This window comes from Aedes albopictus, chromosome 2 (assembly GCF_035046485.1).
Source record: "Aedes albopictus strain Foshan chromosome 2, AalbF5, whole genome shotgun sequence".
Taxonomy (NCBI): domain Eukaryota; kingdom Metazoa; phylum Arthropoda; class Insecta; order Diptera; family Culicidae; genus Aedes; species Aedes albopictus.
Genome location: NC_085137.1, coordinates 226,215,180 through 226,233,520, shown reverse-complemented (window position 1 = coordinate 226,233,520; position 18,341 = coordinate 226,215,180). Strand labels below are relative to the sequence as shown.

Sequence of the window (18,341 nt, the reverse complement as noted above, 5' to 3'; positions counted from 1 at the left end):
GTATGTATGTGTGTGTGTATGTATGTGTGTGTGTGTGTATGTGTGTATGTGTGTGTACAAAAAAACTCACATCACTTTTTGACAGTAAACCTGAACCGATTTTAATGACCGACGGTTCATTCGACGGGGAATCTGGTCCCATTGTTTCCTATTGAAAATGGGTTGGATCGGTCCAGCCGTTCCGGAGTTATGGTCATTTAGGTGTTCCGGATCGGTACCCCAGGAAGAGGCCAGATATGAAAACGCTACAAACCCATCCATGCGACACATCAAACTACGGCATTTTCGATAACTTGATGAACGGTAAGCAGAAAAATGGTCTCAGACCATATCTGAACCGGTAGTGTCCCGGAACCGGTTCCGGGTGCCCGCCGGAAGTGGCCAAACATAAAAGTGCACTAAACCCATGCATGCGGCATATCAAACCGCAGCTTTTTCAATACCCTGATGAACAGTAAGAAGGAATACATTCTCAGACCATATTGGAACCGGTAGTATTCCGGAACCGGTTCCAGATGTCCCGCTGGAGGTGGCCAAGTATAAAAGTTAACCAAACCCATGCATGCGACATATCAAATAGTGGCTTTTTTGACATCCTGATGAAAGGTAAGCAGGAAAATATTCTCAGACCATATTTGAACCGGTTGTGTTCCAGAACCGGTTCCGGGTGTCCCGCCGGAAGTGGCTAAATATGAAATTGAACTAAAACCATGCATGCGACATATCAAACCGCGGATTTTTCGATAACCTGATGAACAGTATGCTCCGGAACCGGTTCCAGATGTCCCGCCAGAGGTGGCCAAGTTTAAAAGTTAACCAAACCCATACATGCGACATATCAAATAGTGGCTTTTTTGATATCCTGATGAACAGTCAGCAGGAAAATATTCTCAGACCATATTTATCTGAACCGGTAGTGATCCGGAACCGGTTCCGGGTGTCCCGCCGGAAACGGCCAAACAAAAAAGTGAACCAAACCCATGCGACAAATCAAATCGCGGATTTTTAGGTATCTTGAATGGCAAAAAAAAGTTTCCGGCCATATTTGGAAAAACCGGTAGTATTCCTCACCGATTAAGGGTGCCCCATCGGAAGTGATCAAATGTAAAGGAGAACCAACCCCATGAATAGTTGTTTTGGTAACCTGATGAACGATTAACAAGAGAAACAATCATAGACCACACTTTGGGAAACCAATACTGTGCCGAAATCGGTTCCAGGTGCTTCGCCGGAAGTGGTCAAATGTAGAACGGAACCAAACGCATGCACACCGCGCATTAAATATCGGCTTCTTCGATGACGCGCAGAACGGTCAGCAAGAAAAGCCTCAGACCACTTTAAGACTACCGGTAGTGTACCGGAACCACTTTCGAGTGTCTCGCCGGAACTGGCGAAATGCACAAATAAGTGTTTGACAGTACATCAAATAGCAACTTTTTTGAATACACGATGATCGATTCGTAAGAACATAGCCTCAGACCGAATTTTAGACAACCGGTAGTGTCCCGAAACCAGTTCTGGGTGTCCCACTGGAAGTGGTCAAATGTAAAAGTGATCTATACCCACCCATGCATGAGATAAATCAAATCGTGTTTTTTTTGGGTAACCTAATGAACGTTAGCAATGAAATAGTCTCAGACTATATTTGGGAGACCCGGTGTGTTCCGGAACCTGTTCCGGTACCGCATCGAAAGTAACCATATTACATTACGGTTTTTTGAATAACCCGAGGAACGGTTAACCAGAAAATAGGCTCACATCGTATTACAGACTACCGGTAGGGTTGCACAACCAGCGTTTGGTGCTTCGCCGGAACTACGAAAGTAAATAAAATCAATGCAAGCGATAAATATGTGTAAGAGAACAAAATCTTACAAATTAAACCCACATACAAACAGACGTCGCACTATACTCACTACCTATCGCTCTTGTTTTCAACGGTCAATAAGATATAGCCCAAATGTTCAGAAAAAAAATTTGTGATCTGTGATTGTGTAAAGAGTTATAGCTTAGCTTGTTAGTATCGTCTTGATATTTATCAGCCTCCAGTGTTAGTGAAGGTGCTCAACAAAGTGCTCAAGCAGTCAACTGAGAAGTCTGATATTTTTCAGCCCTGCTTATACGTTGAACATAACGTCGGACTATGTGCAATCAATAAGTTTTAAGTCAATTCAAAGATGTCTGATGAAACGCTTGATTTTATATAAGAATATTCGGATTCAGAAACACTTTGACTTACGTTGTCGGAAAGATTGTGAGAACATGTTCGACGAGAAAGGCACTATCACCACTAGGTGGATTAATTTGGGTTTTTTTTTCTTGTTTTCCATAATACCTCATGTTGTGTAGCAGACGCCAAGACAATTCTTGAACTGTTTGTAGAGGATGTTTTACCAAGCAGAAAACATAAATAACTAATAGTTGCTGTTTCATCATCCTTGGAGCACTTGTCGTAACTCTTTCATATTTACTGTCTTGTTCTTAAATTCCAGACGGAAACCGGTCGGCTATGGTTCTCTCGGTTGGTGAACGCACAAAGAGCCAAGTCCAAGCGAGTAGATGAATCAACGTTCTACTCACTGATCCAGTATTTCGCGATTGTTCTGTTCGAGTGTGCTGAAAGCGAAGATTTCTCTCCAGCCAAAACCCTGATGAACATGTGCTTTACATTTTACCATGATAGTGAGATCACTTCTGATTGTTCTAGATTTCGCTCAACGTTTACTAACACTAATCCCGTTTTCCAGTTGATGTTCCTGGTTGTGAACCGTACCGCGAGTATTTGTACACGTACCTTCGGGATCAACCGATTTGGCATTCGTTACGCTTCTGGAATGCAGCCTTTTTCGATGCTCTTCAAACGGAGCGCCAGCACCATCCGGTTCCGCCTACAAAACTTACCTCTATGACGAGTACGGCGTCTCAACAACAACAACAACAACAACAGAATAAAAACGAAGAAGCGACTAGCAGTAATACCCTGGTGGTACCTGAAAATGAACGGTCCTCGTCTACCAGTGCCTGCGATCGAACGGATCCTTTCGAGTTAAACGAGGATAAGAAGTACCATCAAAATCTTAGCTTTGGACAACTGGGGTAACCATTAATAAGGCATGTGCTGTATTTTTGAATGTAACATTGGTTTTTCATCATTTTAGGAGTTTCACATGCAATATGCATGCATTTGGTTTAAGTCGAGAGCTTTGTTATGAGTTTCTAATGAAGCAGTGTGTCATTGCAAACCTAAATAATGGTAAGTAATAATCATTCCGTCACATCTTCGAATACATCATCGATCATACAGATCATCTTTTACTGTTTTGTGCAGAGCATTTGAACAATCTACCTAATAAATATTTTTTCCTTGCAGAGCAACAAAAACTTCTCAAGGACAACATCGACAGGATGTACCGTGAAACGGATCCATGGCGTGAAAACTAGAGAGCTAGCTCGACAACAACACCAAGCAACACGTGGCTGTTATCAAGTGTTTCAGAGTAGAGATCTGATTTTTTGGCTATAATTCACTCATGGTTTTTCTCCTAATCTTAAACAATTGTATATCCTTCATACTTGAACGTTGAATAATTTTAAAAAAGTGCAACAAACTTAACCGTTTAACCAGTGGTTACCAAATCTCGTACGGCAAAAAGGAGAAGCTTTATTAATTGATAGAGAAGAAAGGGGACAGTGTTTGTGATATATTTGTGATTTTAGCCGAGGAGCACCTGTTGATATTTGTTACGTTGTTTGTATTTTTATAGAGCGGAGAAAGAGACTTTAAATCGAAGAATAACGCATAGTTGGTTTACTAAAACAACCATTTAGGCCATACCCGTCGTCGAAGAATGCAACTACTAGCAGATTTAGACCGATAAGTATTTTCTATACATTCCTGTCTCGAAGAACGAATAAGGACACACACAAATAGTATATCAGAACAGAAAAAAACATTTCCAATGGTAGGTGATTCGAAATATGAGAAGGTGTGAAATGAAAGAGCAGTGTTAAACATGAAGTGACAATAAAGCATGCAATTAAGGTTGTAATGCTTGGCGGTAGTTAAAAGATTCAGTAAGCTTGCAGCGAGACACGGAGTGTCACCTTATATTTAATATGCTTTTAATAGTTTTATCATAGATAAGATAATGCAATGACAACAAGCAATAGTTATAAGTGGAATGCGACCCGGTTGTTGGATTGATTTGCATGGTATGGGACTAAACTATAGTGACGATTGATATTTCCAGCTCTACAAATTGTGTTACAAGTGATGGCAGGTACCACGAAAATAATAATGAAATAAATTTGAATTTGACCAACTATCTTTTTCAACTGTTAGCAATATTCTAGGAAAGAAATTCGCCTTAATCTTCGAGGAAATTTGCTGTGGTTGTTTCACTGGGAAATTGTGAAATTACTGAAATGGCATCAGCAATTTTTAATATAATCGTAGTACTCATAATTATATATGTAGCCGAAATAACCACCATAAATTCGCAAGAAAACTCGTTTTTTTGGTGCTCGGCAGAACTTCAACTCCCACGACAGCGCTCGAAGCTCTCTTTAACTTTTGCAACTTCTTAAACAAGAAGCTCTGTCTTACACGTGCACGCGGTTTACTAGGGAAAATACATGCGTATGCATCGTATGTTTCACTGTTTTCCACTCTTGTGCGATAAGATTACATCATTCTTCATTGGTGTAGCTAGGATTTTTTTCTGGCGGGGGCCCAGAGGGTATTTCTCTAGAGATTTCACCTGGGATTCCTCCAGACATTTCTCCAAGATTTTTTGCAGGAATTCCTGAAAGTTCTACAGTGATTATTCAAGAAAATCCTCCAGAAATTCCTCCAGGAGTTTCTCTGGTGCTTTCCAGGAAATTTTACAAGCATGTCTCCAGGAATTTCACCAGGGATTCATCCAGGCATTCCTTCAGGATTTCATTCAAGGACTGGGACTACTCCAGGAATACCTTTAACGATTCCACCAGCAATTCCTGTAGAAATTACTCCGGGAATTCCAAGAATTTCTCCAGAAATTTCTCTAAATTCCCCTCGGAATTTCTCAAGAGGTGTTTCTTCAAAAATTTCTCCAGGGGTTCCTCCCAGAATTCCTCTAGGGAATCCTCCAGAAATTTAGCCAAGGATTCCTTCAGAATTTATCCCAGGGTTTGCTCTAGAAATTTCTCCTGGAATTCCACCAGAGTTTCCTCCTGCTATTCCTGTAGGAATTCCTTCAGGAATTCTCCTCCATGGATTCATCCAAGGATTTCTCTTGAATTTTATCCAACATTCGTCCAGGAATTTCTCCAATTACACTAGTTTACAGCATTTTTGAACTCGGTAAGCTGATGATCGTTTTTGGTGTAGAATCATGCCCTGTGTTCGAAAACGCAACGGAAAAAAATTACACTAGAGTGGAAATTTTTTCGACTTTCCATACAAGGTTGATGATCTGAAATCGATTTTTATTCTATTTTTAAGCAAAGTCGCTCACTTCACACACCTCATTCTTCGTAATCAATGCGCCGATTGAGCTGAATTTTTTACTGTATCTCGCCTACATATGATATGTCAAATAAACCTTGAGAAAGAATTTTTAAATTGTTTTTTTTTTCTTATTGAAAAAAAAATACATTTCTTCATATATTTTTGGAAATTTTGCTAAAATTTAAGGAGATCGTTCCCAAAACCCGCCAATATCTTGAATTTTATCAATCTGACGAAAAACCTGCATTCAGATGATCGAATGTTATTACATTCAGCTTTTAACTTATGGAAAAAGATTTAAAATTGGTTGAACAAAACGCAAGATATTTAAATTTTATTAAATTCCATATTTTAAAAAGTTGTAATACTCGATATTGAGCTAAAACTCAAAAATTCAGTTCCACTTTAAATTTTTTGAAGCACGGTTTCAAAATCAGCGCTAAAATATCCTTCAAAAATGTTGGTCGTTGACAGAAGTTCACGACTTTTGTTTTATTTTGTTAACTAGTGTTATTCCTAGTGTTATTCCTTCATAAATTCCGTCAAGGATTTCTCTAAGAATTCCTCTAGCGGTTTGTTCAGGAATTCCTCCAAGTATACTTTCTGAAATTCCTCCAGGACTCCACCAGAAATATGCCCAGAAGTTCTTCCAGGCATTCCTCCTAAGGTTCCTCCAGGGATTCCTCCAGAAATGCCTCCAGGGATTTTTCCAAGAATTCTCCAGGGATTCTTCAAGAAATTTCTATAAGGATTCCTCTCGGAATTCCTCAAGAGGTTTCTTCAGAAATAATCTCTAGGGATTCCTCCTAGAATTCCTCTAGCGAATCCTCCAGGGATTCCTTCTCCCAGGGTTTGCTCCAAGAATTTCTGCAGTAAGTCCTCCAGGATTTTTTCCTGGAACTTCTCCAGGGTTTTTTCCAGGTATTTCTGCAGGACTTTTTCCACGGATTCATCTAGCTGTTTCTCTAGAAATTAATCCAGGAAAAACTCCAAGCATTCGTTCAGAAATTTCTTCAGAAGTGCCTCCAGGAAATCCTCTCCAGAAATTTCTCTCTGAATCTTTTCAAAATTTTATTCAGGGGCTCAGGAATTGCAGAAAGCCGTTCAATATTTCTTCCATGGATTCACCCCATTACTTGAAGGATTTCTATAGGAATTCCACCAGCGATTTCTATTGGAATACCTTAACATAATTTCAGAGGGATACAGGAGTAAGGAAACTCTCCCAGACGTCATCGGAGAATTCTTTCATAATTATATCCAAGAAATCTTAAAAAAGTTCTTTCACAGATTCATTAAGGAATCCGTCCATGAATTCCTTCAAGTATATCTCTTGCAGCTCCTACAAAGGAGTTTCTTCACAAATTTGTCCTGCAATTCTTTCAGGAATATATTCTCTTATTCTATTACAGTCGCTGTGACTTACTTTAAACATACATTTCAGACAGTTCTACAGGAAATTTTTCATGAATTCACCCAGAAAAGACTCTTTCGGAATTCTCCCGGGGTTTCCTGAGGAAATTTTTCCATAAAATGCACCACGATTTCCTCTAGGAATGGCTATTTAAATTCTTGCAGAAGATTTTTTATTTGAATATATTTCCACCATTTGAGAGTTCTGTGAAAATACTCTGAAAACAATTCTTCAGAACACCTCGAGGGTTTCCTGCAGTGATAGTTTCCGCGATTACGGCAATTGCCACTTAAGTTTATGGTCTGAGATAAGTACAGGGGATAGTCAAAATAATTGGGACAGGTAAAATTTTCACTTTTCAAGATATGTGCAACTAGCTGTAACTTTTCGAAAAAGGAATCAAATATTCTCAAATTTTGACTGTGAGTTCAGCAACTAATTGTGTATTAGTGGTCCAAATTTGGAAAAGATCGGGCTATTCTACATGAAATTAGAAGGCTTCTACAAAATGGTATAATTATTCGATAGTCAATTTTGAGCTGCTATATCTCCGGATTCAATGAACCGAATGAAATGAAATTTTGATAATTTATGGCTAATATAATAAACTATAAAATACGTTTGACTTAATTTAAAATCATAAATAAGAAAAAAAGTTATGGGTATTTCGTTTATTCTATGGATTTTTTTAGTAAATTTATCTGTTTTTCACACCGGCCATTTGGTTGCTTTCCTGAAAACATAAATTTAATCAAGTCAATTAGAGGGAATTTAAATCTGTATAAATAAAAATGGAATGGCGTTTGTATGTAACGAATAGGCTCGAAAACGGGCCAACGGATCTACACCATTCTTTCAGGGTTTCTTTTGTGCAAGGCTCCGACGTGTTCGTACAAAAAAATAATTGGCAAAATCGACTGGGAACGCACCGAAAATAAGAAAGTTTGAAATTCCATTTAAGGCGAAACTGGATCCATTTCCTCACTTTTTGGTTTTTGATTTTTAATTAAATAACGAAGCGATATTTTCAAAATCGGTTTTCGTGCACATGTAGAGTATGAATCAGGGTATCTTCTGATTTTTTTACGCGAGAGAAAATGTTTTTCGTTTTTGTAAAAAACATTTTTGAACAAAATTTCACTAAAAAATGGTTTCTGCAAAAACGAAACACATTTTCTGCAGCGTAAAAAAAAATCAGAAGATACCCTGATCCATACTCTACATGTGCACGAAAACCGATTTTAAAAATATTGCTTCGTTATTTAATAAAAAATCAAAAACCAAAAAAAAAAATGGGGAAATGCTTCCAGTTTCGCCTTAATGGGGCACTTTTCTACAGAGCTGCAAGCCAAAAAACATAGTAGGCAGGCAGTACGACGTTTGCCGGGACAGCTAGTGAACTATAATTAGTGCTGGGAATGGTAACAGTAGTTTGCTTGAATTTGATGTCCTATTGTTCTAATTCAATCATTAGGAAATAATTTGCTTTGTATGTAATTGCTTGAGAAGACAAGCCGATGCACGCAAGATGCACTCGGGTTCAACCCCAAAGTTCGACAAACATGTTCAGTGCCGTTTTTAAAGAGGTCCGCTCCGACTGCTCGTCCCATTTTGCAAGTGAAAAACCTAGCCATTCATTCGTCACGGGTAACGTTCCTAAATCGTATCTCCCCAAGAGCCCGACCTATTCATCCAGCGAAGGTTTAACCAAATCACCGCACCCCGAAGTAGTTGTACCAAAAACTGTCCTCGAATAAATACCCCAATCTGTTTAGAAAATCCCGTTTGCAGGATAGTGATCTACTGTAATGAACTACCGTAGCAACATAGGGTTTCTAATGAAATTCAACAAACTAAACTACCGTAGCGGCAAAGATGTCAGTTTTGCATTCGCAACCATGGGTAGCTGTGATTTGAATTGGTTTAACTCCACCGATTGAACTTCGTGATTTTTCCCAGCACTGAAATTACCATCTTGAATTTAGAAACTATGGAATATTGAATAAATTGGTGTTATATTAGAAAAATAATCTAATCGTTATAATTTTCTTTCGTGTTAAGAATTTTGAGTTTAGCCAAAAGTTTTTAATAGCTCATTATACAGTGGTACAAATTCGTTTAAACGCACATACTTCTCAAAGCATTATCTTTGTGTTACTGCATAATAAAATTTATGATAATAACGCTCTAACTGTCACTAATAATAGTACTTGTTGAAATGTATATTGATATCAAAAATTGTGAAATAGTTTGCCAATAACGAATATGGAAAAACCGAAAAAAGTGCGTTTAAACGAATTTTCCTCCAAAAATTAGACAGTTATTCGCTGATAAAAGTAAAACGAATTGAAATTGAAAATTGTTTTACAGTTAATTAGTGACATATTTCTGTATTAAATTTAATATTTTCCGAAACTACGTGTTTAGCAAATTTCATCGACACTTTCAATCTTTTGTTATCGTAGCTGGAATAAATATTCGAATGAATGTTTATAGCTGCCAAATGTTCGCTAAATCCGATTTCGTCATCAAAAGTTCTATAAATATTGATATTTATGCATAAAACTAGCTGAATGACCCGGCTTTGCTCGGGTTTATTTATTGAGGAGAATTGAAGCAAATGCTAAGTCCCATTTAGCCGAATAGGTGCCGGTTTTCCGCAAGACCATGCTAAAGATGAATAGATTCCAGGTGTTTAATGTCACCTTATGCCATATGAAAAACTGTCAAAGACCTAGAATTTCGAAGCATACTTACTATACTAAACTTAAAATCTACTGATACGAATCCACGGCACAGTATGCAATTGTGTTGGCCGCACAATATACAAATTTATGGAATTAAAATCAAAGAAGACATTCAGTTAAAAACAGTAGCTGTGTACAAAAGATAAAAACTAAGCTGAAAAGAGAAAGGCCAAGTTCAATACCATAACTTGAATTTTATTTTCGTTTCTGCCAACAGTGCACATGGCATTTGCTAGAATTAGTAGTTTCATAGCTTTCAATATAAATTATGATTCTTCATGGGCGTTTCAGATAAGTTTTCGTTGCATGCTCTGTGTCCTATCAAATTGCGGAGCCGTTTCAAATCTCAATCAGTAGACATATGATTGCGTTACAACGTGTAAACGCTTGCTGTCCGACTCGCTTACGCTCGTCGGACTAAAACAGGGAAAACACCTATGTTCGCATTCTACCGGGCAAATGCTTAGATATGCTGATCGCCTAGAAGTGAATTGACGCAAACATGACGCATCGGACTTTCGGAACATCGGCGGCTTTCTGCCGCCGATGTTCCTCAGTCCTCCATATAGTTGCAACGCAAAACGTCACCAGAGGCTGTTAAATATTGTATGGTAAACGAATGTTTTTCGGTCGCGCTATCTTTATTTCCAAAATAGCGTTCGATATCGATTTGAAATTTCTATCCATCAAGCCCGATCGATTGATACCCATATTGCAAGGTATCATGGCCCAAGCCACCATTCCATGGCCGCTATCTTGGATTACGATCCACCATCTGAGACTTATAGTGCGGCATCTTGGAATCCAAAAATGGCGTCAAATATCAATTTTTGACTCATCAAGCCCGATCGATAGATACCCATGTTACATGGTGTCATAGCTCAAACCACCATCTTGGATTATGATCCGACATTTTGGAATATAGTCCGCCATCTTGGATTATAGTCCGCCATCTTGGATTCCAAAATGGCGTCGGGTATTGAATTTTGACTTCTATTCATCAAGCCCGATCGATACAAACACATATTGCATGGTGTCATGACTCAAACTACCATTCCAGGGCGGCCATCTTAGATAATTGTACGGCATCTTGGATTTCTAAATGGCGTTAGCTATTGATTTTTGACTTCTACTCATCAAGCCCGATCGATAGGTACTTATATTGCATGGTATCATAGCCCAGTCTACCATTCCATGGCCGCCATTTTAGATTATGGTCCGCCATCTAGGATTTCAAAATAACGTCGGATATTGATTTTTGACTTCTACTCATCAAGCCCGATCGATAGATACCTATATTGCATGGTATCATAGCTCAATCTTCCATTTGATGGCCGCCATTTTGGAATGTGGTCGCCATCTTGGATTCTTAAATGGCGTCGGATATTGGTTTTTGACTTCTACTCATCAAGCCCGATCGATAGATACCCATATTGCATGGTATCATAGCTCAATCTACCATTCCATGGCTGCCATCATGGATTATGGTCCGCCATCTTGGATTCCAAAATGGCGTCGGATATTGATTTTTGACTTCTACTCATCAAGCCCGATTCATAGATACCCATATTGCATGCTATCATAGCTCAATCTACCATTCCATGGCAGGCATTTTGGGTTGGTTGATCGCCATCTTGGATTCTAAAATGGCATCGGATATTGATTTTTGACTTTTACTCATCAAGCCCGATCGATAGATACCCATATTGCATTGTATCATAGCTCAATCTACCATTCCATGGCCGCCATCTTGGATTATGGTCCGTCATCTTTAATTCCAAAATGGCGTCGGATATTGATTTTTGACTTCTACTCATCAAGCCCGATCGATGGATACCCATATTGCATGGTATCATAGCTCAATCTACCATTTAATGGCCGCCATTTTGGGTTATGGTCCGCCATCTTGGGTTCCAAAATGGCGTCAGATATTGATTTTTGACTTAACTCATCAATCCCGATCGATAGATACCCATATTGCATGGTATCATAGCTCAATCTACCATTTAATGGCCGCCATTTTGGATTGTGGTCGCCATCTGGGATTCTAAAATTGCGTCGGATATTGATTTTTGACTTCTACTCATCAAGCCCGATCGATGGATACCCATATTGAATGCTATCACAGCTCAATCTACCATTCCATGGCCGCCATCTTGGATTATGGTCCGTCATCTTTAATTCCAAAATGGCGTCGGATATTGATTTTTGACTTCTACTCATCAAGCCCGATCGATGGATACCCATATTGCATGGTATCATAGCTCAATCTACCATTTAATGGCCGCCATTTTGGGTTATGGTCCGCCATCTTGGGTTCCAAAATGGCGTCAGATATTGATTTTTGACTTAACTCATCAATCCCGATCGATAGATACCCATATTGCATGGTATCATAGCTCAAACCACCATTCCATGGCCGCCATCTTGGATTATGGTCCGCCATCTTGGATTAGGGTCCGCCATCTTGGATTCCTAATATTACACGGTATCATAGCACAAACCACCATTTCATGGCCGCCATCTTGGATTTTTGTCCGCCATCTTGGATTAGGGTCCGTTATCTTAGATTCCAAAATGACGTCGAATATGGGGCTGTCCATAAACCACGTGGTCTTTTTTTGGGACTTTTCAAGCACATACGCACTGGACACTTCGAAGGGGTCAAGTTTTTTTCGAGCTCCTGTACTTTGGTTTCGCGTAGTGGATAATGATTTGGAGGGTGCTTCGCCACCCGGGTTGTTCACAAAATAGAAACAAAATTCCGTCGGGTGTTTGTTCCGAAACCAATTGTTGCAACGTTCGGTACCGTGTACCCTTCCTGTGTGTGCGAAACCGCTCGACCTTCCTGTATAATGGTGTCGCGTTAAAAAGTGAAGAATAAAATTGCCCAATAAACACGCTGCGTTGTCGAAACGTCCTAGCTGGGTAGTGAAAATTAAATGAACAGTGAATGCTTTTGGGTGTTAGGTACAACAGCCAGAAAGTCCACATGTCACAAAGGCTATTCTGCAGTTTTTGATTTTCCCGATGAGGAGTGGCAATAACGTGGAAAGTGTTTTCGTAGTCTGTGTTTGTGTTCTTGAGTTCCGGCGCTCTTCAGGGCAGTTTGTGGCAATGCGGCAATTTTTTGGTACATAATATGTTGGAACTCGTGTCCGTGGAATGGCCGGTTCCGATCATGAAATTTGGTGTAGTTAGTAGCACTATCATCCTAAATTATTGCCAAGTGTGCTTCGCAAGCACTGCTTGCCTGTAAATGTCAAAATTTGAAATCAAATAAGTGCCTACTGTGATGCGGAGAAGAAAATGGCAACAGGCAACTTGTAAAGTGGAATGTGCGTGTGGGAAGTGTTAAAAATTAAGCATTTTAAATGAAACGAAATTAAAAGCCCACCACAAAACAAAAAAAAAACAACAAGGTGCAATAAGATGGTGCTGCGATAAGGATGATTTTCCGTGAATATTGGGATTGCGGTTTCCTGACAAATTGGTGAGATCGTTTCAAGCTACGTTTTCTTCTCTTTCTTATTTAAAGCGACAACGTTTATGAACCATTCCTATTTACAACAACCACTCATACTCCCAGAGAACCATATTTTGTTTTGTTTCATTTCAGAGAGCGAGTAAAGGCGCTTAAGCCTAGGCACAAGGGCCAGGACACAGACCAAATACCTGTGTTCCATCCCAGGAATCCAAGGACCAAGGGGCGACATTAACCTTCTTAGCTACGTCGCCCCCACCGATTTTTCACTTTATGCTATATAAAACTGAGCGGTTGGTACGAGATGTCCCCACTCAATAGTTTCATTACAAAATTCAAAACGCTGCACAGTAGGCCTGGCCGCTTTAATGCTTGTAATACATTACCGATGTGCTGCAAACATTAATAATGACAAGAAAAATGATAGAAATAGTCGATTCTATCATTTTCCAGTATTCTTTCAATGAATGGCTGTGTATGTGTAGACTAGACTAGACTAGACTAGATAAAAGTAAAACGAATTGAAATAGTTATTTATGCAACAAGTTGCAAAATGATGATTTTTTCAGCACGAGTCGTACATTTATCCAACGAGGCTTGCCGAGTTGGATAAATACGACGAGTGCTGAAAAAATCGAGTTTTGCAACGCGTTGCATACAATTTTTTTTGCAATTACGAAAAATTCTCGCTCCGGATAATCTATATAGCTGCACATACATGAAATCAAGAGGTACCACGTGGGAGCATCCATGCGCACCGGCGCAGTTTTTTGTACGATCAGGTAGGCTATGGTGTTGATGGTGTCACACATTTTCAAGCTCCGTCGTCGTCGTCGTCAATCAGCAACAAGAAGGAGCAAAAGTTGCTTCAGCTGCTGCTTCTGCACCTGATCGGCGGTCCGATTCGAATCGTTAATAGTCCTGATTTGGATTCGAGCTGCTGATTGGATGTAGGAGCAACAGGTTTATCTACGGAAATCGCGGTAGTGAGCCAAATGTATGTGCTGACAAAAGTGCCGAAAAGTGCTACTTTTCAGCACTCTTAAGAGTGCCGAAAAGTAGTACTTTTCGGCACCTTTGTTTTAGTGGAGAAAAGTAGACCGTTTTATCGTTGCAACCGCGAGTGAAAAGTAGGGTAATAAGCAACGTAATTGCAAAAAGATTTCTTCGTCACTAGTGCAGATACAGGGGATAGACAAAATGATCGGGACAGGCAAAATTTTCACTTTCCAAAACATGTTCAACTAGCTGTAACTTTTCGAAAAAAGCATCAAATATTCTAAATTTTTTACTGTAAGTTCCTCAACTAGTTGTGTATCAGTGGACAAAATTTGGAAAAGATCGGACAATTCTTCACGAAGTTATAAAGGTTTTTGAAAAAGATAAAATTATCCGATAGCCAACTTTGAGCTGTTATATCTCCGGATTCAATGAACCGATTGTAATAAAATTTTGACAATTCAAGACTTATATAATGAACTCTGGAAAACATTTGACTTAACTTGAAATTATTAACAAGTGAAAAAGTTATAGCGATTTTATTTTGTTCACGATTTTTTAGTAAATTGGTCTATTTTTAATATGCATCCCATTACTTTTTCAACTTATTGGCGGCTATGTTGTTACTTTCCTTCAAAACGCATTTATATATAAGTCAATTAGAGGGAAACTAAATGAACTTTAATTTGCATGTTGAATTTTGAAACGATGTTGATGTTTTGGGTAATTTGGTGTTTTATTAGAAAAATAATCTTATCGTTATAATTTTCTTCCGTGTTAAGAATATTAAGTTAAGGTAATGGTTTTTCATAGCTCATTATATAAGTCATAAATGGTCAAAATTTCATTGCATTCGGTTCATTGAATCCGGAGATATAACAGCTCAAAGTTGACTGTCGGATAATTTTACCTTTTTCAAAAATCTTTATAACTTCGTGAAGAATTGTCCGATCTTTTCCAAATTTTGTCCACTGATACATAACTAGTTGAAGAACTTACAGTAAAAATTTGAGAATATTTGATGCACTTTTCGAAAAGTTACAGATAATTAAACATTTTTTTAAATGTGAAAATTTTGCCTGTCCCGATCATTTTGTCTATCCCCTGTAGTACATTGCGTGAGTGTCTTTCAAAATATATACCAATAAAACACAGATGACCAGAAAGTAAAGTTTACCGTTCAAAAATCAAGTGCGTTTAAACGAATTTGTACCACTGTATTAGTCATAAATGATCAAAATTTCATTGCATTTGGTCTGTTGAATTCGCAGCTCAAAATTGACAATTGGATAATTATACCTCTTTCTTACTTCGTGTAGAATAGCCCAATCTTTTCCAAATTTGGACCACTGAACACTCAGTAAAAATTTGAGAATATTTGATGCCTTTTTCGAAAAGTTACAGCTAGGTAGTTGAACCTTTTTTTTCAAGTGAAAGTTTTACCTGTCCCAATTATTTTGACTATCCCATGTAGGGTATTGGTTCCCTTATTAAGCATGTGGCTCTCATTTTCATCCTACGAAAACCAAAACATCCTACGGAATCGATTGGTGCCGTAATCGCTTGTTTTCGAATAGGATGAATATGGGAGCGTGAGATTACTTATGGCACACATACCCTATATGCAATATAGGAGTATAAAATAGTTATTTATGTAACGAGTTGCAAAAAGTTGATTTTTTTAGCACGAGTCGTGCATTTATCCAACGAGGCCTGCCGAGTTGGATAAATACGAAGAGTGCTGAAAAAATCAAGTTTTGCTATGAGATCCATACAAAATGTGATGCAATGATTTTTTCATAATGCAACCCATTTGAGTTGCATAATATTCATAATGCAACTCAAATGAATGGCATTAAGAACACTATACAACTCTTTTTCATTATGCAACTCATTTCAGTTGCATAATGAACCAGTTCGGAAAATTTGACCATTATGATACCAAAACAAGTTATATAAAATTTAAATTATGATACTAAATTGCATAAAACTGTTTTTTCAAGGCGGATTCTGGAGGTGCCTGGGACAACTTTTCGGATAAGAAACACACTTTATTCAACCTAATACGTATAATTTATTCTCATTCTCATTGTTCTATTTAGTATATCTCTAATCACATCTCAATTAAGTAAATAGGTTTTCTTGAGTCCTCGACCAGGAGTTACCTATTATTTGCCAACTTTTCCAGCTTTGTCTATCGTTACTCCAATTGGTTCGGAGATATTCCACGTATGGGTTCACAATAAATTACAACATAGTTCAGAGACTGGCCATCACGAACGTGGCCAGCGTCCTCGGTTGGGGTAAACCAATCAACAACAACTAATATGAAGAAATAATATACAACCTACGAGTCGAATAGCATTGCGCTATTGTAAAGTTTGGTCCGCATTACATTAGGTGTCCGAATCGCGTCCGTCGTCCTTACATCGATCAGTTTACAAAAGCTACCCAACTCTAGCGGATTAGGCGAATCTTAGTCGATCAGCAGAATGAAATTGACCGATCCCTGCCGGTCGCGCATGCCTCCACGGTAGATGACATTCTTGGCCCACACGCGACATTCGACGTTAATGCTGCGTTTAACTGCGAATAAAAATAAATCTTTAATTAAATCCACCCCCATCGTCGCCAGTGAGGTACGGATGCATTGCGCAATCACCAACCTGCTGGACGTGCAAAATGCACCGCAACTAATGGGCTAAGGTATCCGGGCCGGTTGGTATAGGGATAGTAGAACGTTGGCAGGCCACGGTTCGGGAAGTATTCGATGGGACCGATCGTCTCGACGTCAGCCGGGGCCAACCCGTTGCACGATACCCACACCTGCTTGCGGGCCTCCACTGGCAGCGACTTGATGTGATCGGACAAATCGGTGGGCATGTCTTCGGGCAGGTCGTTAACATCGTCATAGAACTCCGGCATCCAACCGTAGATCTGTCGGAAAAAAATTAGAGGTTAGGAATGGTAATGGGATTCGTTCAGAATTTTGATAATTCTCACGCGATTCAGTTTGATGAATATACACGGAGCAGATTTGTTGTAGCTGTATCCTTGCTCGGCACTGCATGGTCCCAGCTTTGAAACATCGAAAGCGCACACGTTGTCTGGGGAGGGTGGCTTTTGGAAGTCACAGATCATTTGATTTTTTCCACCACCTGGAAGCATTGTTTGATCCCGATAGGCTGTTGATAGGAGAAAGGGGTAGAATAGTATTACTGTAAGTGTTGTTTTTAGGCATTTGATGATGATTTCAAAAAGCGTTGATTTGTCCCATGCATGATTCTTCTCTCCCAGTGTTTGAGGATTTTTAAAGACCCATAAAAACAGCTTTTGCCCCCAAATAATTTGACTAAGTTGGTGCGTCTGCTTACTACTGATCATGTCTTAAACGTCATGTTGAACAAATAAATGCACAGTATGTATGAAACCAACAACCAAGCGTCTCCATTTGTTTCCCAACCTTCTAGGAAACGCGTAATTTATGACAAAAGTGTACGAAAACCTTTTCTGCCGTGTGCAGCATAGTTGGGTCTGGTTAAGAAGGATTTACATAGAAGACACGGCAGTTTACGAGTAAGAAGTTGTACTGCATTGAGTCTAATTATTTCTCCCAACTGCATTTCAAACCATGTTCCCGTAACTACAATAACCATCGTATGATTCCACTTAATAAAACTGATACTCACGATCCAGAAATTCGTTGATCCGACCGACCCATTCGTTGACCTGGGTTTTGTTGGCAGCAGCATAGTGGATCATGGCACCTTCCTCGACGTCGGCCGGCATCGGTCGATAGCCCAGCCCCGGGTTGGTTCCTATCAGCGATTCCTCCAGCTGCCATTTGGGGTATTTGTGATTCATGGTGGCCAGTAGCGCTTGCATACAGATGGCGAACAGTGCAGCCAGCACGGCATAGAAGGCAAGGTAGAACAATACCAACTGACCTGTGGAAACGGAAGATAGCGAGAGTGACACACAAAACGGTTAGCTACGTTTCTCAAGTTGACTGACTGGATTGAATAAAAACGTAATCATCGCGGTTCGCTCGATTAGACTGGAGCAAACAATTTTCATTGGGCACGGATAAAAGGCATTGGCTGCCAGTGCGCTTTCAACGCGAGTAATTATAAACGGTTATTTGCATCTCATGGCAATTTAAAATATTATCATAGTTATTTTTCGCACGGTGCATAAATTGATTGG

The 18,341-nt window shown here is 39.2% G+C and overlaps 2 protein-coding genes and 1 long non-coding RNA gene across 5 annotated transcripts in view; 2 read left to right on the top strand and 1 right to left on the bottom strand.

Moving 5' to 3' along the window:
• The window catches only part of LOC109401416 (uncharacterized protein KIAA0513), a 52,736-nt gene extending 48,411 nt beyond the window's left edge, over nt 1-4,325 (top strand). For both annotated transcript variants that reach the window (XM_062851213.1, XM_062851214.1), the window contains 4 exons: nt 2,493-2,682; nt 2,748-3,096; nt 3,159-3,253; nt 3,371-4,325. In XM_062851213.1, the coding sequence (XP_062707197.1) occupies nt 2,493-2,682; nt 2,748-3,096; nt 3,159-3,253; nt 3,371-3,441 (705 nt within the window). In that variant the 3' untranslated portion in view covers nt 3,442-4,325. The remainder of the gene's footprint in view (nt 1-2,492; nt 2,683-2,747; nt 3,097-3,158; nt 3,254-3,370) is intronic.
• LOC134287936 (uncharacterized) overlaps nt 1-18,341 on the top strand; it is a 179,781-nt gene that overhangs the window by 49,870 nt on the left and 111,570 nt on the right. The window lies entirely within an intron of this gene.
• LOC115256862 (sodium/potassium-transporting ATPase subunit beta-2-like) overlaps nt 16,186-18,341 on the bottom strand; it is a 30,009-nt gene continuing 27,853 nt past the window's right edge. For both annotated transcript variants that reach the window (XM_029855927.2, XM_062851212.1), the window contains exons 2-5: nt 17,825-18,082; nt 17,139-17,320; nt 16,802-17,072; nt 16,186-16,721 (exon numbers count right to left, since the gene is read on the bottom strand). In XM_029855927.2, the coding sequence (XP_029711787.1) occupies nt 16,612-16,721; nt 16,802-17,072; nt 17,139-17,320; nt 17,825-18,082 (821 nt within the window). In that variant the 3' untranslated portion in view covers nt 16,186-16,611. The remainder of the gene's footprint in view (nt 16,722-16,801; nt 17,073-17,138; nt 17,321-17,824; nt 18,083-18,341) is intronic.